Source organism: Oncorhynchus keta, chromosome 28, assembly GCF_023373465.1.
Source record: "Oncorhynchus keta strain PuntledgeMale-10-30-2019 chromosome 28, Oket_V2, whole genome shotgun sequence".
In the NCBI taxonomy this organism is placed as follows: Eukaryota; Metazoa; Chordata; class Actinopteri; order Salmoniformes; family Salmonidae; genus Oncorhynchus; species Oncorhynchus keta.
This window is the reverse complement of record NC_068448.1, coordinates 56,613,438-56,636,525: the sequence shown is the minus strand read 5'-3', so window position 1 is coordinate 56,636,525 and position 23,088 is coordinate 56,613,438. Positions and strand designations below refer to the sequence as shown.

Sequence of the window (23,088 nt, the reverse complement as noted above, 5' to 3'; positions counted from 1 at the left end):
ATATTGTAGAATAATAGTGAAGACATCAGAACTACGAAATAACACATATGGAATCATTTAGTAACCAAAAAAGAAGATAGTCCTATTTGGTAAGAGACCAAGTCCATATTATGGCAAGAGCAGCTCAAATAAGCAAAGAAAAACGACCTTATCATTTGTATTTGTATTTATTATGGAACCCCATTAGCTGTTGCCAAAGCAGCAGCTACTCTTCCTGGACAGTTTATAAAACATTACAATCCATTCACAATACATGCACTGTGTGCCCTCAGGCCCCTATTCCACCACTACCACATATCTACAGTACTAAATCCATGTGTATGTATATTGCATATGTTATCGTGTGTGTGCATGTGTCTGCGCCAATGTTTGTGTTGCTTCACAGTCCCCGCTGTTCCATAAGGTTTCTTTTAATCATTTTTAAAAATTTTAAAATGTTTATTTCTTAAAATATTTTTTTGGTCGTTGTTGAATTATTACCCCCTTTTTCGTGGTATCCAATTGTTAGTAGCTACTATCTTGTCTCATCCCTATAACTCCCATACGGGCTCTGATGCGTCCTCCAATACACAACCCAACCAAGCCACACTGCTTCTTATTAACACAGCGCGCATCCAACCCGGAAGCCAGCCGCACCAATGTGTCGGAGACAACACCGTGCACCTGGCGACCTCGATTAGCGTGCACTGCGCCCGGCCCGCCACAGGAGTCGCTGGTGCGCTATGAGACAAGGATATCCCTACCGGCCAAACCCTCCCTAACCCGGACGATGCTAGGCCAATTGTGCGTCACCTCACGGTCGCGGCCGGTTGTGACAGAGCCTGGGCGCGAACCCAGAGTCTCTGGTGGCCCTTAAACACTGCGCCACCCGGGAGGCCTTAATCAGTTTTTTAAACTAATTTTACTGCTGGCATGAGTTACTTGATGTGTAAGAGAGTTCCATGTAGTCATGGCTCTATGTAGTACTGTGTGCCTCCCATAGTATGTTCTGGACTTGGGGACTGTGAAGAGACCTCTTGTGGCATATCTTGTGGGGTATGCATGGGTGTCCGAGCTGTGTGCAAGTATTCCAGACAGACATCTCCGTGCATTCAACATGCCAATACCTCTCATAAATAAAAGTTTCAGCCAGGAGAGATTGACATGCATATTATTAACATTAGTTCTCTGTGTACATCCAAGGACCAGCCGTGCTGCCCTGTTCTGAGCCAATTGCAATTTTCCTAAGTCCTTTTATGTTGTACCTGACCACACGACTGAACAGTAGTCAAGGTGTGACAAAACTAGGGCCTGTAGGACCTGCCTTGTTGATAGTGTTGTTAAGATGGCAGAGCATTGCTTTTTTATGGACAGACTTCTCCCAATCTTAGCTACTACCGTATCAATATGTTTTGACCATGACAGCTTACAATCTAGGGTTACTCCAAGCAGTTTAGTCATCTCAACTTACTCACTTTCCACATTATTTATTATAAGTTTTAGTTGAGATTTAGGGTTTAGTGAGTGTTTAGTTCCAAATACAACGCTTTTCGTTGTAGAAATATTTAGGGCTAACTTATTCTTTGCCTCCCACTCTGAAACTAACTGCAGCTCTTTGTTGAGTGTTGCAGACATTTCAGTCGCTGTAGTAGCTGACGTGTATAGTGTTGAGTCATGCGCATACATAAACACTCTTGCTTTACTCAAAAATTGAAAAAAGCAAGGGGCCTAAACAGCTAACCTGGGGAATTCCTTATTCTAACTGGATTATATTTGAGAGGCTTCCATTAAAGAACACCCTCTGTGTTCTGTTAGACAAGTAACTCTTTATCCACATTATAGCAGGGGGTGTAAAGCCATAACACATACGTTTTTTCAGCAGCAGACTATGATCGATAGTGTCAAAAGCTGCACTGAAGTCTAACAAGACAGCCCCCACAATTATTTTATCATCAATTTCTCTCAGCCAATCATCAGTCACTTGTATAAGTGTTGTGCTTGTTGAGTGTCCTTCCCTATAAGCATGCTGAAATTCTGTTGTCAATTTGTTTACCGTGAAATAGCATTGTATCTGGTCAATCACAATTTTTTTCCAGAAGTTTACAAATGATTGGTAAGACATGAAGGTCAGTCAATCCGGATAATTTCAAGAACTTTGAAAGTTTCTTCAAGTGCAGAAGCAAAAACCATCAAGCGCTATGATGAAACTGGCTCTCACGAGTACCGCCACAGGAAAAGAAGACCCAGAGGTACCTCTGCTGAAAAGGATTAGTTCATTAGAGTTAACTGCACCTCAGATTGCAGCCCAAATAAATGCTTCACAGAGTTCAAGTAACAGACACATCTCAACATCAACTGTTAAGAGGAGACTGCGTGAGTCAAGCCTTCATGGTCCAATTGCTGCAAAGAAACCCTACTAAAGGACACCAATAAGAAGAACAGACTCGCTTGTTCCAAGAAACACAAGCAATGGACATTAGAACGGTGGAAATATGTCCTTTGAATTTTTTGGTTCCAACTGCAGTGTCTTTGTGAGACGCAGAGTAGGTGAACGGATGATCTACGCATGTGTGGTTTCTACAGTGAAGAATGGAGGAGGTGGTGTGATGATGCTTTTCTGGTGACACTGTTAGTGATTTATTTAGAATTCAAGGCACAGTTAACTAGCATGGCGGCTACCACAGTAGGAAATAGTACAAATAAATAAAAACCCTTGAATGAATAGGTGTGTCCAAACTGTTGACAGGTACTGTATGTATATATACATATAAATAAATATATATATAGTGTTCCCTTTATTTTTTTGAACAGTGTATAAGCTATATATCTATATATAGTACGAATAAATAAAAACCCTTGAATGAATAGGTGTGTCCAAACTGTTGACAGGTACCGTATATATATATACATATAAATAAATATATATATAGTGTTCCCTTTATTTTTTTGAACAGTGTATAAGCTATATATCTATATATAGTACAAATAAATAAAAACCCTTGAATGAATAGGTGTGTCCAAACTGTTGACAGGTACCGTATATATATATATATATATATATATGCATACAGTCCTAGAGTGAAATCAAAACAATGCAACTCCAAGTCAATCACACTTCTGTGAAATCAAACTGTCCACTTAGGAAGCAACACTGATTGACAATAAATTTCACATGCTGTTGTGCAAATGGAATAGACAACAGGTGGAAATTATAGGCAATTAGCAAGACACCCCCAATAAAGGAGTGGTTCTGCAGGTGGCTCCTATGCTTTCTGGCTGATGTTTTGGTCATTTTTGAATGCTGGCAGTGCTTTCACTCTAGTCTCTACTTGGAGACAGGCCAGTACATCAGGAGATGTGGAGGAGGCTGTAGGAGGGCAATAACCCAGCAGCAGGACCGCTACCTCCGCCTTTGTGCAAGGAGCAGCAGTGCCAGAGCCCTGTAAAATGACCTCCAGCAGGCCACAAATGTGCATGTGTCTGCTCAAACGGTCAGAAACAGACTCCATGAGGGTGGTATGAGGGCCCGGCGTCCACAGGTAGGGGTTGTGCTTACAGCCCAACACCGTGCAGGACGTTTGGCATTTGCCAGAGAACACCAATATTGGCAAATTCGCCACTGGCGCCCTGTGCTCTTCACAGATGAAAGCAGGTTCACACTGAGCACACGTGACAGACGTGACAGTCTGGAGATGCCGTGGAGAATGTTCTGCTGCCTGCAACATCAGTCATGGTATGGGGTGGCATTTCTTTGGGGGGCCACACAGCACGCCAGAGGTAGCTTGACTGCCATTAGGTACCGAGATGAGATCCTCAGACCCCTTGTGAGACCATATGCTGGTGCGGTTGGCCCTGGGTTCCTCCTAATGCAAGACAATGCTAGACCTCATGTGGCTGGAGTGTGATAGCAGTTCCTGCAAGAGGAAGGCATTGATGCTATGGACTGGCCCGCCCGTTCCCCAGACCTGAATCCAATTGAGCACATCTGGGACATCATGTCTCGCTCCATCCACCAACGCCACGTTGCACCACAGACTGTCCAGGAGTTGGCGGATGCTTTACTCCAGGTCTGGGAGGAGATCCCTCAGGAGACCATCCGCCACCTCATCAGGAGCATGCCCAGGCGTTGTAGGGAGGTCTTACAGGCACGTGGAGGCCACACACACTACTGAGCCTCATTTTGACTTTTTTTAAGGACATTACATCAAAGTTGGATCAGCCTGTAGTGTGGTTTTCCACTTTAATTTTGAGTGTGACTCCAAATCCAGACCTCCATGGGTTGATACATTTGATTTCCATTGACCATTTTTGTGTGATTTTGTTGTCAGCACATTCAACTATGTAAAGAAAAAAGTATTTTGTTATTTTAGTGTGCCCTTTATTTTTTTGAGCAGTATATATATATACATATACTCAATCTGAAAGCTGAGGAAGAAAGGCTTTGATCTTCTATCAACGCAGCACTGTCTCACATTCACTCAGACTGAATGAACTGAACCCATAGAGTTCATCAAATATAAATATATATAAACATTGATATTTATCATCATAAAGTATTATGAGGTGGTTAGATACCAAATTGGTATGATTTTAAATTTAAAAAATACTTAATGGTTCATACCACTGGGGGGCAGTGGGGTGTTACAAGAAAACATCCAAACAAATTCTATATCTAGTCTTTAAAAAACAACATTATTCCATTATATCACAGACCTTATTTCAGTAAAGGATACCTCATGATTTGATATTTCTAATAATCTTTTGTCAGCTGACTTTCAGTGTAAACACTAAGATACAAATACTAGGCCAGGGCATAGCTCTTCAGTTGACCATGGCAAACAGATAATGAAACAACTATTATGAAATCAATTGTTGAAAGAATGTGGCTGTACAATAAAGTAGTTATAACACAGTAATAAATAGTAATCTGTAGAGACCCAAAATCACCTGTAGTAGTCACTTCACAGACTCTTGATTGCATTGAATGGCCTCCAAACCCATTTCACCCAACCAATCATAACACCAATGAAAGAGGGGAATGAATGTCTGCTTTCATGCTAATACAAACAAATAAAAACGATTTTTAAAATGCAAAAAACCTGCAAAAAGTATACGAAGACAGAAGGAAATGAACGTCCGTTTTGCCTCTAATACAAACAAATCAAACACTTTTATAATTGTACATCCTGTTTCACAGAACTCATTTATCTGCAACAAGTACCCTAGACGAAGACAGATCATATGACATCAAGCATCTCACCAGAGAGGAGTTGAGCTTATTGCCCTATGGCGCTGAGCTCAGTTCACTCACATTACAGTGTCGTTAGAGACTCCGTGAGGTAGGAGCAAGCTTTGTTGTCACCTTCAAAGGGACCATAGGAGGAGACATAATGGCAAATCAAGATCAAGAGCTATCCCTTTACACAGAGGTTCACCCCATGGCCAAATCAGATTGTACCCCAATCTATGGGGATCATTTATAACTGGGCGGTGGTATACAGTGCAATCCTTTGTTGGTTAGTCACTGGTTAAATACATGTTTAGATATGTTTAGAAATGCGTATAAAGTGCTTATGACCTGTATCTGACAGTCACAATGACGACGACTGGATGCTTTGCCCTAGAAAAGAAATCATTGTATAACAAAACAATGACATATAACCTTTCGAGAGAAAAATAAATGACATCTCAACAAAAACTATTTTAAACCAAAGGACAAGTCAGCCAAGGTAAAGGCTAATAAACCACTAAACAGTCATGCTCTGACAGGGTTCTAACAATGTGTAAAAGGAATCAAATGCTTCTTTCATGACATACTACGATTGACAGTCAGCCACAAGTGATGGCACACTGCACCGTGCACACACCGACTCTCACAAATGAATCTGACCGGCGAGGTGAAACAAACGCTACAATGACATACTGAAGGGTAGGCAGCTAGGTAGGCCACATTAAGTTTACATCCCAAATGGAAACCTATTCTCTATTTAGTGCACTACTTTCAACCTACCCCATAGGGCTCTGGCCAAATGTAGTGCACTATATAGGGCTCCCGAGTGGCGCAGCGGTCTAAGGCACTGCATCTCAGTGCTAGAGGTGTCACTACAGACCCTAGTTTGATCCCGGGCCTTATCACAACCGGCCATGATCGGGAGTCCCATAGGGCGGCGCACAATTGGCCCAACGTCGTCCGGGTTAGGGGAGGGTTTGGCCGAGGTAGGCCATCGTTGAAAATAATATTTTTTTCATAACTGACGTGCCTAGTTAAATAAAGGTTAAATAAAAACATTATAAGTATAGGGAGTAGGGTTCCATTTGGGATGCAGCTCTAGTAGTGTCCAGTTGAGTTACACCCTGCACCACCTCACTCTATTTCCAGACTCTGTATATGTCTGAAGCCCTCAGAGGCCTTGAAATAGAGTGACAATCTATCTCCATAAATACAGATTCCAACTGTGGAAGATTCCAACTGTGGATGGGCCATATCTGAGGGGAAGTATATCCTCCAGACCTGGGTTCAAATTCTATTCTAAATCAAATACATTGAGCCTGCGTGAAATGCCAGAGGCAGAAGGTTTGAAGTTTCGGGACTATTCTGTTGGTTCTATTAAGCCAGGCAAGCTCAATAAAGCACAGAAAGTATTTGAAATGACTTTGAATGTTATTTGATGCCAGGTCTGATATATCATTCCCTACTGAAGACCCTGGCCTGGAGGAGTAGCACCTTACAGGGTCATTGTCTTTTAACTCGACCTGACCACCTGACCTTGTGTCCATCCAAACATGTCTCCATCCGCAGGCTGTATGTACATGTCCACCTTGAACCCAGAGCTAAGCTCTAGTCATCTTTGACCTTTGACCTAGCTGGGGGCAGGGCCAGGACAGGTCAAGGCCTGTCTTTGTTTTCTGACAGTGATAGGGGATCTAACGTAGACAGAGAGAACAGGTGGGCAGAACAGTTATAGCTTTTTACTAAAGGTTTTACTGAAGGACACTCGGCTATAATGATAGGCACCAAGGCAGTGAGTCCCTGGCAGTAAGATAGTATCCACGACTGGATTATCTTCTCTCTGCGTCATCCTAAAAGAATATACATTATACAGTTTATGCCAACGCACTGATGGTATAATAACAGCATAACTATGTGCATTTTTCACATGGTCAGATAGAAATGACAGACACGTATTTCATGTAATTATCCTGGTGTGAAAGCGTAGTCTGAATGTCAGAATGAACTTCAGTCTTACAGCACACAATGGGCCTAAAGGATTTAATTTCTCCAACAGTTGCTGCTGTATTAGCCACATAAGAATCTGTCACCACCTCCCACAGAGGCAGGTGGGTTTGATCCTGACATTCTCACCCGCGTTTGGGAGTAGTGAACTACATCTAGTTCAACTAGTAATGTAACTACCCTTTGCAGTAGCTCGGTGGTAGTTGAACTACATTCAAATCTTGGCAGTGTTTTTTTGTATTACATTTTAGCCATGTAGTGGTTAACTATTTAAGTAGGCAATCATTTGGCATCAGAACTTTCTAGTTCTCACTTGAAACATTGTTTTTGTGTTATTATCTGACTCCAGAGTGATCTGTAATTGCAATATGTAGTCTATGATACTTCATATTTAGATATGATTTATCATGAAGTAGTTTGGATGTAGTGAACTACTTCTTCAAAGTAACTTTAGTTAAGTTACTTATATTTTTAAGGGTCGCTTTAGTGTAGCTTAATTGAGTTATTTCAGCGTGAAGTAATTGTTAACTTCGTAAATTATATTTTCAGAGTAGCTTCCGCAACACTGGTTCTCACGTCTCCATCATGGAAATAAATAAAATCACTCTCCTCAGAGCTGCAGCTCTCGCATCATCTCAGTCCAATCAAACCCACTCAGACCTCTTCTCCTGGCCCTCGCTGGTGTTGGACTGCAAGTCCGAGGCTGTCATCTCTACCAGGGTGTACTGACCCACTCTCCTGGTGCACACCGCTGTTCCTGGTGAGACGCCCGCAGCGGTTGCCGTTGGGGGGCACAGGTTCCGTCGTGGGGGCGGAGGCGGTTTGAGGCGACTGCGTTTGCAAACCCTGATGGACCTGGGTGTCCCGATGGGCTCTACAGGGCACAGAGCCACCTCGCTCCCCTCTGCTTCGGGGCCCTCCTCCTGGGCTGCAGGGTAGAGGTTGTTCTCATTGGTGTTGGCGCCTGGATGCCCCGAGGAGAAACTAGAGCCACAGCGAGGGGCAGAGGTGTTCTCAGCCTCCCCCAGATGGGGATAGGCTCCCTGGTCAGCAGTGCTGGACTTACTGGCCCCTCTCTTCCGGAAGGTTATAGGTTCCACCACCAGGTTCTGGGGAAGTAGAGGGACGTTAGCCTCCACGCCTCTGCTCCCCCCACTGGAGGGGAGGTAGTACTGCTCCTGCTCGTACATCTTCTCCACCAACATCTTCCTTTTGGTCTTCTGAGTCACCGAGCGCTTGATGGCGCAGATGAGATCAGCCAAGTTGAGTAATAACGACAGGGCTCCGGCCCCCAGCATGAAGTTAAGCATGACGGTCTTCTCCGTGGGCCTGGAGATGTAGCAGTCTACCTGAGTGGTGCAGGGAGTCTGTTGGCACAGGAACCTCCTGGGGATATAGAACCCAAACAGGTAGTAGTGGGCAACCCCGAACCCGGCCTCCAGCAGTATCCTGAACAGAAGATGGAGGGTGTATGCTCCTGTGAAGCACTGACTCCTGCCGTGCTGCGCCTGGAGAGATGTCTTGGCCAGGGCCATCTTCCTGAATGACTCCTGCTGGATCTGGTAGAGCGGTTCAGCTCCAACTCTATCTGAGGGGTCAGTAGTGTCGACGGTGAGGCGTGATGTGACTCTATGGATGACGTAGGTAACGAAGATGATGTATGGGAGACAGAGAACGAGCAGCTGAACAAGCCAGTAGCGGAACAGAGAGATAGGAGCGAAGATGTCGTAGCAGACGTTGGAACAGCCCGGCTGGATGGTGTTACACACAAAGCGTTCCTGTTCATCTTGGTAGAGGGGGTATCCTGCAAAGAGCAGGACCAGGATCCTCACTAAAATCATCAGGATCAACCATATCTTCCCTGGAAGACAGTGAAGGTGAAGTAAAGAATGTCAGAGTTAGTCACGACCACTCACACTTGCTATTTATATTGCAATAAATATTACAGATATGTTGAAATCACGTAGTTTAATTTAATATTGCAGGACTGTTAAAGTCTTAAATTATTTTTAACTGCTAATAATACATGTGTTAATAAGCTTACCAAGAAAATATATCTTGCCTGTACATTTTCATAAAAATTGTTAGGTATTTTGGGGAATATCAATATATTCTAAATGGAAAATATCCCGAAATGCAAAACTTTAAAACAGAATTTTGTCTGACAGGGAGTTTAGTAAGTTGCACTTATTTTACCTATATGGGTCAAACATTTGTCAATCATTCATACCTAACAGATAGGGGAAAGTTCTCACCTTGAGTTTGAGCTTAGACAGGCTGACAGACATTGGGCATTCTGATGATCTATTCTATGAGCCCTTGTCAGATGTCAAATCAAACCAATGGAAGAATATAACTTCCAGAATTGACAGAACTGCATAAAACATACATAGTCATATATGCAAAGCAAACTGATGTTCTCTCTGATATTTTCTGATTGACAATCTTTTACGATGACAAATCCAGTCCGCATTCCGCTCAGTGAAAGATCCACAAGATACTCACCTACAAGCGTTATGTTGTGGTTTAGACAGATGAAGACCACCTCGGAAGCGCCCTGTCTGCCCATGTTAGCAGATGATGATGATGAAGGCCCTCTGAAGCCTTGTCTGAGCCTCTTCTCCTCCTCGATCACCAGGACACTGTCCACTCTAACCCGCCTCCACACCAGGGCAAAAATGGTTCCACAGGAGCCAGTGACCTCCAGGTGAGCAGATTAACGAGACACTCGAGTCCAGTTCGAACAGATGAATCTCTCTTCATTTAGAATAGCACAATCACTCTTCTAGAATCTACATCAGCCAGGCAGCTCCAGGTGATCAGATAGAATAGGTGGCTAGTTTCTCCTAACACAACGGATACAAATCTGAACATCTTCCCAAATTCTTGAGTCTCCAGAGTCCGTACACCTCCAGAGTCCGTGGAGTCGACCGTGCCTGACGTCAGCCCAACGTCAGTCCCGTCTTGCCTCTGGTCTCTTCCCAATGTCTGTCCTGTCCCAGCGACCACTGTCCTCAGACAACAGAACAGGAGATGGGAGTGAGCCCCATTGTAAGGGTTATTCTTACCCACCAGTTAAGAGAGGCATGTCCACCATCCTGGCATTGCTGAGATATTTTGGTGGCTGGCTGGGTGTCCTTCCAGGAGAATAACAAGCTGCAGGATTACTCATTCAAGTTGCCGTATTAAGTTCTCAAGCACAATGGAAAGCATTTCAAAGCTAGTCCCAATGTATATCCCTGCCAAGGACATCGAGGGTCCATGTGGCATCTTCTTCACATTGTCATGTTGGCTGGATACCATGGTGAATGATGAATTGTGTTGAATCGGGATAATTCATGGCAAGTTTTTAAATGGCTTTTGTGTGAGACTTGAAGGGAAAAAAACTCTGGAATTGTATATAATAAACAAAAGGATAGACGAAAAGCAAGGATGGAAGCTTTAACCGTTGCCATGGGAAAGAAGGACCACATTGGTATTCCCCTGTATTGTTGCCTTGCTGTCATAAATCCTTTCATCCTCTCAGAGAAGCACATCTTTACTGGACACAGCATGGGGTACAGACTGGGCTTGCCCCATTAATGACTGGAGATTTATGCTGATTAGCATTGGCAGATGCCAGGCAATAAGCAGTCATAAAGTCACCTGCTCGCCCGTCCATCATCACTACTCTGGACGGCTCTGACTTAGAATACGTGGACAACTACAAATACCTGGGTGTCTGGTTAGACTGTAAACTCTCCTTCCAGACTCACATTAAGCATCTCCAATCCAAAATTAAATCTAGAATCAGCTTCCTATATCGCAACAAAGCATCCTTCACTCATGCTGCCAAACATACCCTCGTAAAACTGACCATCCTACAGATCCTCGACTTCAGTGATGTCATCTATAAAATAGCCTCCAACACTCTACTCAACAAACTGGATGCAGTCTATCACAGTGCCATCCGTTTTGTCACCAAAGCCCCATACACTACCCACCATTGCGACCGGTACGCTCTCGTTGGTTGGCCCTCGCTTCATACTCGTCGCCAAACCCACTGGCTACAGGTTATCTACAAGTCTCTGCTAGGTAAAGGCCTGCCTTATCTCAGCTCACTGGTCACCATAGCAGCACCCACTCGTAGCACGCGCTCCAGCAGGTATATCTCACTGGTCACCCCCAAAGCCAATTCCTCCTTTGGTTGTCTTTCCTTCCAGTTCTCTGCTGCCAAATGACTCACATCTCCTTCACTAGCTTTAAGCACCAGCTGTCAGAGCAGTTTACAGTTCACTGCACCTGTACTTAGCCTATCTGTAAACAGCCCATCTATCTACCTACCTCATCCCCATACTGGTATTAATTTATTTTGCTCCTTTGCACCCCAGTATCTCTACCTGCAAATTCATCTTCTGCCGATCAACCGTTCCAGTGTTTAATTGCTATATTGTAATTACTTCGCCACCATGGCCTATTTATTTCCTTAACTTATCTCATTTGCACTCACTGTATATAGACTTTGTTTTCTTTTGTTCTACTGTATTATTGACTGTATGTTTTGTTTATTCCATGTGCAACTCTGTGTTGTTGTATGTGTCAAATTGCTACGCTTTATCTTGGCCAGGTCGCAGTTGCAAATGAGAACTTCTCAACTAGCCTACCTGGTCAAATAAAGGTGAAATAAAAATAAATAAACATAAACAAAGAGTTCCAGTTATTATCAGGTACTTGTGTGGAAACATGTTCCATGTGTGGAGGCTGCTCTGTGGGGATTAAGTTACGGGCTGTGGTGAATACCCAGGGGGATTTAGGTTGAGCGTGGGGGGGCATTGCATGTGCGTCTGTATGTGTGTTTGAGGACTGCAGTGGATTTGCTGTAAATGTCTGTAAAACACGGGTAATTACTTATTTTAAAAGGTTGGGAAACAGGTTAGCACGTTGCTATTTGAAAGGCTCCATTCGATCAGTAAACGTGCGCGTTAAGGATACACAATGGCCATCCTAAAAAAGAAATGGACCAAAGGAATACATTTACTTTGTGATGGGCATCACCAGTCAGTTGAACAGATTCTATTGCCTTGTTCAACCTCATTGGCTTGTAATAAAGGTAGGATTTTTTTAACTGATTATCATCTCTCCCTCACCTTGGTAGACGTATTAATATCATACCCACACATCAATTGAACCAATATTTCATAAAATGAAGCTTTTCCCTGTGTAACATATTAGTACTCCTGGCTGGTTGTGCACAGAGATGGTCCTGCAGGTGTGTGTTTATAAGAAATGTGGCAGCATGTTGTTCATTAGCCTACAGCTCTCCTTCAGTAAATGTCACGGCAGAGAATCAATTGACTAGCGCAGCAATTACCCATCAGTATTTGAAATGTAAATCTGAGCTAATATATGGAGGATTATCCACGGTCCTTAGTGACAATGTGACTGTGCGAGTGTAAACAGAGAGCTTTTCTGGCTTTTAAATCTTTGTTTCTTAGGGAGAGAGAAAAAAAACACGCGTACCGATCACAGCATAGGCTACATTAGCAGAATAATAGAAACGACTCACTTTTCCTTTAAAAAAACAAAACGATTTTGATTTTGGCCTGAAGTCATGTGTAGTGGTGATCTTCTTTAAAACTCCAGATACCTAACGTTGCGAGTGACCAACTTTGAATGGCATAATAGGACAACATTGACGGAAGATAGTCTAGCGGCCAACTAATTGAACTTTACATTCATATTTCTCGCTCAAAACGGCCTCTCTTTCACCGACATCGACCCAGCCCTTTACATTGGGACGACGTGACATAATCATCGTCTCTCTTCCAGGGCTGCTCAATCAGAGACACCGATAGACGTGCCAAGTAGCCCTGACCACCACAGAACCGAAGCAAGGTTCATAGTCAAATGGGTGACACTGTGGTATACAGTTGACTTGGAGACGCGTACAGCATAAACAGCAGTACGCCCCCATTGAAAATGGAACTAATACCGTTCAAGTACAGCAAAAAACAACGACAAAGTATTTATAAAAGATGATTATAAAACACAGGGACTGACATATGCATATGAAGACTTGACGAATGCTACATTGTCACGCCCAAGTAAAGTGACACCATGGTATTTTTATTGCAAGGTTTAAACGTTTATTTATTGTGCAGGTTTCTAAACATTGCTTCTGAACTGGGCACATCAGTTAAACTAAAATCATAGTTAGAACAGTCCATATAGGGAGAGAGACCGCGGCTTATTCAGACCCCAGTCCCTTAGGGTTGTTGGTCCTGGGATCAATTCTTAGAATGTAGGCTACAATTAACTAAGAGATTAGTACTCAGAAAGATACAGACTAACCACATTGGGCAAACTGAGAACAGGTACAAACAACATAAAAACAGCAATAAAATCCCAGAAATAAACTATAAAACAAAACATAAAAACAGAGTTCACACAACTACAGCAGTTTCTTTCATTAGCACAGGAAATCATTGACAACTGAGAGTTGCATTGGTAAATCCTAACATTGTCGTAGAAGAGATAGAAAGAGAAAAGGTAGAAGAAGTAAAAACTCTATGCAGAGGTAGAGTCTAGTGCACACGACTATCACCCCAGTCACTAGCCTAGGTTATACCACAGGCTCGGGCCCATAGAGCATGAGGAGTTCATTTTCATTTCTAGAAATCAACATCAGACTGTATGCACACACACATACATACAATAAATAAGATATACAATCTTAAAAATACCTCTCCTGTCTCCTCACGACAACGCCTGTTTCTTCTCGCCCGAAGACATTTGCACTCCAGTCGCTCAGTCACAGCGCCATAGAAAGCAAAAGTTCAGTTTCAGAGTCCCCACATCATTCCAACAGTTCCGTTTCAGAGTCCCCACATCATTCCAACAGTTCCGTTTCAGAGTCCCCACATCATTCCAACAGTTCCGTTTCAGAGTCCCCACATCATTCCAACAGTTCCGTTTCAGAGTCCCCACATCATTCCAACAGTTCCGTTTCAGAGTCCCCACATCATTCCAACAGTTCCGTTTCAGAGTCCCCACATCATTCCAACAGTTCCGTTTCAGAGTCCCCATATCATTCCAACAGTTCCGTTTCAGAGTCCCCACATCATTCCAACAGTTCCGTTTCCAAGGCCATGCTATTCCAACAGTTCTGTTTCCAAGGCCATGCTATTCCAACAGTTCCGTTTCAGAGTCCTTATACCATTCCGATCACGTGCAAAGGGGATCTATTATATCACAACAATACATATTCCAAGGCTAATCCTTCATTGTCTGATACTTTGGTTCAACTCCATCCCTTTTTACATATGAAAGTGAAACATCTGGCAGATAGTTGGTCCTGATGAATGGTTTGAATGAATGCTGATTGGTATTCACGGAATGCTATCAAATAAAACTATGGAAACAACAACTGTAGAGACTCTTGATAAGGAATTGCTTTTATCTTTTCAATAGTTAAGATTGCTTAAGAGTGGGGAAACACCGTGAACTCAACAACTTTAAAATAAAACAGCATCAAGAACAAGAGGAATGTTTCACTTACATACCTGATTTTACAACAGGGATATCATAAAACCATGTAACACTGAAAACATCATTCATACGGTCACAGAAAATGTATGTACGATAAGATGAGAGCGTCTAACAGAACGGCCTCAATTCAATGTTTGAGTGTGAAAAACACATGAACCCATCATTCACTGTAGTTTATCTGAGCTATGCAAACTTGATATGAAAAACTAGATCCTGACAAAGATTCAAATTCCTTCCAATGGTTTTACTATCTAGATTCTAGATAAAATAATACCAGCTTCCATATAACCAATAGTTCTAAACTCTCCTCATATCTGGTATAGTAAGACATTGCAATTTTTAAAAATGTAAATACTGATCAGATATTTATAAATATTTCACCCCGATTCTCCATGTTTGAAAGTTAATGTGTTCTTTGTCTGCACACTGATATCTTATATACACTGTACAAAATCAATTAATTAGCTAAATAATTATATTTGATTTATTCCTAATGGTTTTGTGAACAGTGTTTGTTAATAAATAAACGTCCTTTTGTTCTAATATACTGTAGGACATTTTTAGAAATACATTTCCAATATATTGAAGAATCATCATGCAAATTGGCTTTCTTGAAATGAGGTTTCTGCTGTTTCTTTAGGAGTTGGAAGATCAGTCATTTAAAAAAGAAACGCTCAAGAAAAAAAACTCAACCCCAGTTGCACTTTAAAAAGGAAAAAGGTTAGTTAGTTACACTAGCATGTTACACTAGCATGTTACACTAGCATGTTACACTAGCATGTTACAGGCACCACCGGTCAGAACAACGGCAGTGAATACACTATATGGATGTTCAAACTCACCATTTTGTCTTACTTATACTACAGTCATTTCCTGTTCCTGGAAGATGTTTTTCTCCTTTCTATTCGAGGGCTTGTCCTTCAAAACTCATCCCAGTACATCATTCGAGACCTAGCATGAAACAAAGTGGGACATGAATATTGCTTGGCGTGAGCGGAATGTTCACTGGAATGTTTCACTGTGGTAGTATCCCAAATGGCTACCCTATGGGCCCTGGTCAAAAGTAGTGCACTATATAGTGAAAAGGGTGCCATCTGGGGACGCAGCCTGTATCATTTTGGCCATGAGAAAGAGATAGAACTAATGTGTGAAATAGTTTTAGATAATCATCACTCAGTGGCAAATTGGTATAGCGAGAGATAGAAGGGAATGCAATTAAAGATAAAGATCATTTTGTTCACCTTCGACTGAACTTCATTTATCAGTCTTATCGCCCTAATTAAGTTATTCTTCAAATGTCTGTCTTCCTTTACTGTGTATCTCTCACTTCACTTTCCCTCTCTTGGTGTCTTTATGTAAATGTAAATACAAAACAGTTGCCATTTTAAACTCAAACACAGGTGCAGTTTGTTGAACGTTACAGAGAAAGAAAAACCCTTGAGGTTTTGGCAGTTTGATTTCATTGCAACCAAACACAGTAAGAATAACACTTGATGAGCTCTTGTTACTGCCTCCAAGGAAGTAGAGACAATTCTATATTTCAGGAATGTGTACAAATTAGGTTTGCCTGTTACCTGGGAAAAAAACATTGTGCTTTAGAGAGGAATTTGCTGAAATCCTTGAAAATCATAGGAATGTGCAGTATACCCGAGCGATTTCTTCTCTATACAAGACAGTCAACCTTTAAAATGGCTATTGGAATGCTTTTGATTGAGTTTATGGGTTATTATTCTAGGATTTTTCAAATCTTTCCACTGTCTCTTGATCTTTCCAATGTTCTTTTAATCTTTTCCCATCTGGCCACTGCTCTTCTGCCATTGGTCACCAAGTCACCTGTAGGACTCAAGTTCAACTTCAGACAACCAGAGGGACATCTTGTATGTACAGTACACAAGTGGACCATCAGAGCAACAATAATACTTATTATCCACAAAAGTGCCAGCAGGTCATTTCTGTGTGAAACAAACCACACAGACGCAACTGGACAACTGAGTTCTGAGTCTATGTTCTCCTGCCCTAACCCTTGACCTCCCAGGCCAGGCAGCCATGTCATGTCTCCGTCATGGTGGATGCGCTGTCCTCCTCCTGGTGGCGAAGGACTCTGTTAGGATATGATGGCCGGATTCCACCTCACCACCGTCAGATTGTCTGCACTCACAGACCTCTTCTTGGCCGCTTTCCTCAAGTCTTTATACTTGTCATCACACAACCTGGAGATGGCCTGAGACATAGAAAAATGCACAATAAGACATAGAATAATATAAAACATAATTAACTTTAATGTTCATGTACACAGAGCTACATAAACTACAATGGAAGTCTAATAACAAAAATGTAGGGAAATTCATAATTCTGCTCTGAAACAGAGCAAGATCACTTATTATTACCATCTTTGGTGGCATTTCTTTAACAAGTCAGATCTATATCGAATACGATCCGAAACTCTGCCTGTTTCCCTCTCTAGTGATCAGTGTACCAGCAGATAAGCAGTACTATTACAGCTCCACTGACAGAGAACGGAGAACGACACGACGCCTCAACCAGCATCCACACCACAAGGGCTCATTTCAGACCTTAATTGCCCAGCGGAGAGGCAGGGGGACGAGGGTAAGGGGAGGAAGGAGGGATGAGGAGGAAGAGCGGATGGGAGAGAAGGGGGTCGCTGGTGCTGCTGGGGAGATAATTACATGGCAACGAATGCCGCCTCACGTCCTCCGTCACAGACACAAAACGAACGCAGAGAACACACCACCGCTTCTGTCGAACGCACACTGTGCTCACTGCCCACTAATTAGCAGGCTATATCCTGCCATTGTGTTTGTGCATCCTCCAGCCATGTTTTACAGAGTTAATATCTTGATGAAAGGGGAAGGAGAAAAGCTCCCTCTGGAGCACAAATGAATGATAAGAAATTGTACATGCCGTTTTCAAAGAGGCTTCAATTAGATGGCGATGACAGTAGTAGCAGTGGTAGCAGTGTCTATAAACAAGTAGCATTGTGTAGGTCCTTTGAATGCGGTCAACGAAAACAAGATCAGCATCCTCACAGCTGACGGGATGGTGGAGAAGCAGCGACTGTATGCGCCACTGCGACTCACCTCTAGTTTCTGAGCCTTGTCCCTGCTCAGTGGCTCCAGAGGGAAGCTGAGGTTGTTGGCCTCCGCCATGGAGCGCAGGTCAAAGTAGTACTTAGCGTAAACACTAGACGGAACGTTGATGTTGAACTGCAGCAGCTCCAGAAACTGACGCTCCAGCTCATTCCTTCATACGGAGAGAGAGAGAGACAGAGAGAGAGAGAGAAAGAAATGATCACCAGTCAGTGTCTTGAACTGATGTTTAAGAAGAACTAAACAACTGAAAAAGAGACGTCACCAACTGTCTTATGTGCTAAGCTTTTAGAATTATACAAAATTACAGACTCCATGGTATCAAGTCAATTAACTGTGGTTGCAGCTTAGCTTTGATTGGTTTCAGTTGATCGTTTCCCCTGACCGACAGCCTAATTTGTCAGTCTGTGTCTCTGTAGCAAAGCCCCGGTCTTTGATTCACAAGGTTAAAGACGTCTGCTACACCAAGCATCGGGCTTTTCTCACCAACTACATAGATATTCTAATTCATGCAGCAACAGACAAGCTAAATTTAGCCAGCCGTGGAGTGGTGGAGGCTCTGCCTAATAAAACTCCTCTCCTCCTCCTACTCCTCCTCAGAGAGAGAGGGAGAGAGAGACCAAGAGAAAGAATCTCATGCATTTGTTTTGGGTTCAGGGCTATGTTCTATGAGCCCACTGAGAGGGGGTCGTGACAACAAGCAGTCTTAAAACTAACTGTGTACTCAGGATGGGTCAGGAGGTTTACTGGTGGCTACACATTCAAGGTGTCAGATAACGTCTCTAAATAATCCACAGTCTGTTTGTGATTCATTTTGGGTAAGGAGGTCAAAACCCCAGTGGCCTGTGGCCTTAGTTAACTATTGTCTTCCAGGCTATGAGACTTCAGACTGTACCCATGCCGCAGATACCGCCTGTCTGAAAACACCCCAGTCCCAACCACAGCTCAAGACCCCAGCCCAGCCCTAATCTCAGCTCAAGCTCTAGCCTCAACCCTAGCCCCAGTCTCAGGTCCAGCCCCTGTCGCAGCCCTATACCCAAGCCCCAGCCCTGGGCACCAGACTGGGGGAAGCAGACCTGAGTCATGCCTGATTCCAAAACACCGGACTGTCCCAACACCGACTAAACCACCACTGACCCCATATCAAGATTATTCTGAGTTCACAACGCAAAATGTCCCCGACAGTTCCCAGCACTGAGTGGGGTTGGCAGTAGAGCATGAGATTAGGGATGGGCATTTGTCCCCGACTGTTCCCAGCACTGAGTGGGGTTGGCAGTAGAGCATGAGATTAGGGATGGGCATTTGTCCCCGACTGTTCCCAGCACTGAGTGGGGTTGGCAGTAGAGCATGAGATTAGGGATGGGCATTTGTCCCCGACTGTTCCCAGCACTGAGTGGGGTTGGCAGTAGAGCATGAGATTAGGGATGGGCATTTGTCCCCGACTGTTCCCAGCACTGAGTGGGGTTGGCAGTAGAGCATGAGATTAGGGATGGGCATTTGTCCCCGACTGTTCCCAGCACTGAGTGGGGTTGGCAGTAGTGCATGAGATTAGGGATGGGCATTTGACAATTACATTTTTTTTTTTTTTACTGTTTGAATTATTATTTCCGAGTACTAAAATAAAATTCATCTGAAGTATTCATACCCCTTGACTTACTCCACATGTTGTGTGTGTGTGTGTGTGAATGTGTGTGTATACGACAGAACGACAGATTTGTACCGTGTCAGCTCAGGGGTTTGAACTTGCAACCTTCCGGTTGCTAGTCCACCGCTCTAACCACTAGGCTACCCTGCCGCCCCCTTGACATAATTTGAGTCAATTGGAGGTGTACCTGTGGATGTATTTCATGGCCTACCTTCAAAATCAGTGCCTCTTTGCTTGACATCATGGGAAAATCAAAAGAAAATCAGCCCTCAGAAAAAGACCTCAGAAAAAAATATATAGACCTCCTCAAGTCTGGTTCATCCTTAGGAGCAATTTCCAAACGCCTGAAGGTACCAGCTGTACAAACAATAGTATGCGAGTATAAACACCATGGGACCATGCAGCCGTCATACCGCTCAGGAAGGAGACGCGTTCTGTCTCCTAGAGATGAATGTACCTTGGTGCGAAAAGTGCAAATCAATCACAGAACAACAGCAAAGGACCTTGTGAAGATGCTGGAGGAAACACGTACAAAAGTATCTATATCCACAGTAAAAATAAGTCCTATATCAACATAACCTGCAAGGCCGCTCAGCAAGAAAAAAAATACTGCTCCAAAACCGCTATAAAAAAGCCAGACTACGGTTTGCAACTGCACATGGGGACAAAGATCGTACTTCTTCGAGAAATGTCCTCTGGTCTGATGAAACAAAAATAGAACTGTTTGGTCATAATGACCATCATTATGTTTGGAGGAAAAAGGGGGAGGCTTGCGAGCCGAAGAAAACCATCCCAGCCATGAAGCACGGGGGTGGCAGCATCATGTTGGGGGGTGCTTTGTTGCAGGAGTGACTGGTGCACTTCACAAAATAGATGGCATCATGAGGAAAACAAATTATATGGATGTATTGAAGCAACATCTCAAGACATCAGTCAGGAAGTTAAAGCTTGACATCATGGGGCTTCAAAGAAAATGGAAATGACCCCAAAAATACCTCAAAGTTGTGGCAAAATGGCTTAAGGACAACAAAGTCAAGGTATTGAAGTGGCCACCACAAAGCCCTGACCTCAATCTTATAGAAAATTTGTGGGCAGAACTGAAAAAGCGTGTGCGAGCAGGGGCCAACACACCTGACTCAGTTACACCAACTCTGTCAGGAGGAATGGGCCAAAATTCACCCAACTTATTATGGGAAGATGGAAGGTTACCAAAAACGTTTGACCCAAGTTAAACAATTTAAAGGCAATCTACAAATACTAACTGAGCAAATGAAACTTGTGAAGACTGGGAGGTGATGAAAGAAATAAAAGCTGAAATAAATCACTCTACTATTATTCTGTTCCCAGCACTGAGGGGGTTGGCAGTAGAGCAAAAAATGGGCATTTGTCCCCGACTGTTCCCAGCACTGAGTGGGGTTTGCAGTAGAGCATGAGATTAAGATGGTATTTGTCCCCGAAATGTCCCAGCACTGAGTGGGGTTGGCAGTAAAAGATTAGAATGGGCATTTGTCCCCGACTGTTCCCAGCACTGTGTTGGGGGTGAGGCTTGCAGTAGAGCATGAGATTAGGGATGGGCATTTGTCCCCACTGAAGCACTGGGGGGTGGCAGTATCATGTTAGGGGGGCATTTGACAATTACATTTTTTTTTTTGGTGCACTTCACAAAATAGATGGCATCATGAGGAAAACAAATTATATGGATGTATTGAAGCAACATCTCAAGACATCAGTCAGGAAGTTAAAGCTTGGTCGCAAATGGGGCTTCCAAATGGACAATGACCCCAAGCATACTTACAAAGTTGTGGCAAAATGGCTTAAGGACAACAAAGTCAAGGTATTGAAGTGGCCACCACAAAGCCCTGACCTCAATCTTATAGAAAATTTGTGGGCAGAACTGAAAAAGCGTGTGCGAGCGAGGAGGCCAACACACCTGACTCAGTTACACCAACTCTGTCAGGAGGAATGGGCCAAAATTCACCCAACTTATTATGGGAAGCTAGTGGAAGGTTACCAAAAACGTTTGACCCAAGTTAAACAATTTAAAGGCAATTCTACCAAATACTAACTGAGCGTATGTAAACTTCTGACCCACTGGGAGTGTGATGAAAGAAATAAAAGCTGAAATAAATCACTCTACTATTATTCTGACATTTCACATTCTTAATATAAAGTGGGGATCCTAACTGACCTAAGACAGGGAATTTTTACTTGGATTAAATGTCAGGAATTGTGAAAACTGAGTTTAAGGTGTATGCAAACTTCTGACTTCAAGTGTATATATGAAAAGATATAGATAAGTCAATAAAAAGGAAAGTGCCATTTAAGATTCATTTATTGAAACTGTAATATCAACTGGTTATATTATATTGTGGAACACAATCCTCACACGGCAGGAACATCAGCAGTGACCCTTGCTTGGCTGTGCAATGGCATAGCCTTGTTTTATTAATTTAGCAGACAAGATGCCCTTATTTCCTGAGCCTTTATCACAGTCAAAAAGCACATATTTTATAGTAAAAAAACATTATGTAATATTACAGAATAAAATATAACATAATATTTTTACAAAGGAAAACGGTTGCCAGTGCGAAGAGATGTGCTCCATTTGGTGAGTTGAAAGACAATTTTTTTTTTTTAACAAAATGTAAAAATCATCGATGTTATTTTTGATATACAGACATTTGATTTATGCTGAAAAAGTAAACACTACCTTTCAAAAGTTTGGGGTCACTTAGAAATGTCCTTGTTTTTGAAAGAAAAGCACATTTTCTGTCTATTAAAATAACATCAAATTGATCCAAAATACAGTGTAGACATTGTTAATGTTGTAAATGGCTATTGTAGCTGGAAACGGCAGATTCTTTTTATTATGGAATACCTACATAGGCGTAAAGAGGCCCATTATCAGCAACCATCACTCCTGTGTTCCAATGGCACGTTGTGTTAGCTAATCCAAGTTTATCATTTTTAAAAGGCTAATTTATCATTAGAAAACCATTTTGGAATTTTGTAAATGGATGAACAATTTCACATTGAACACTGTACGGTGAGAAATTACAGATACAACATCCCTTTTGTGAGCAGGCATCTTCTTAATGATTCTGATGAAAATACGCTCTGTCTTTACCAAACTAATGTTTTGGCATATATTCAGTGTGGAACCGGTCTATGTTTAGGGAGGGTTATTGCCTAGGCTAAACAATTCTAAATGGCACTAGCAGTTCGCAAAGTATTGGAAGTAGAAACCAGACTGGAAGCAATTATTCCAAAACTGCAGCTCGTTGTTGGAACACATATTTTCATACTTCGATCAACTAGTCCATTTTGAAATGACTATCGTCATTTGGCAAGGAATTTAGCTTGTGTATCACATCAGTTAGATGTGTTGTTGTAGGCATGTATTTCTGTAGGCCTTAACGGGAGCTTGTGTATCACATCAGTTAGATGTGTTGTTGTAGGCATGTATTTCTGTAGGCCTAACGGGAGCTTGTGTATCACATCAGTTAGATGTGTTGTTGTAGGCATGTATTTCTGTAGGCCTAACGGGTATCACATCAGTTAGATGTGTTGTTGTATCACATCATCAGTTAGATGTG

At 42.6% G+C, this 23,088-nt stretch overlaps 2 protein-coding genes across 5 annotated transcripts in view; both read right to left on the bottom strand.

Moving 5' to 3' along the window:
• Positions 1-7,552: 7,552 nt before the first annotated feature.
• LOC127913028 (gap junction delta-4 protein) lies at positions 7,553-10,877 on the bottom strand. The gene is made up of 5 exons (XM_052484235.1): positions 10,859-10,877; positions 10,076-10,221; positions 9,719-9,914; positions 8,797-9,074; positions 7,553-8,766 (listed from the first exon to the last, which is right to left on the bottom strand). Exons 1-5 carry the CDS (start codon positions 10,875-10,877, stop codon positions 7,858-7,860), a joined length of 1,548 nt encoding a protein of 515 aa, XP_052340195.1. The 3' UTR covers positions 7,553-7,857.
• A 2,438-nt stretch (positions 10,878-13,315) lies between these two features.
• ccny (cyclin Y) overlaps positions 13,316-23,088 on the bottom strand; it is a 64,488-nt gene continuing 54,715 nt past the window's right edge. For all 4 annotated transcript variants that reach the window (XM_035741613.2, XM_035741615.2, XM_035741614.2 and 1 more), the window contains 2 exons: positions 17,839-18,001; positions 13,316-16,961 (listed from right to left, as the gene is read on the bottom strand). In XM_035741613.2, coding sequence (XP_035597506.1) covers positions 16,845-16,961; positions 17,839-18,001 — 280 coding nt within the window. In that variant the 3' untranslated portion in view covers positions 13,316-16,844. The remainder of the gene's footprint in view (positions 16,962-17,838; positions 18,002-23,088) is intronic.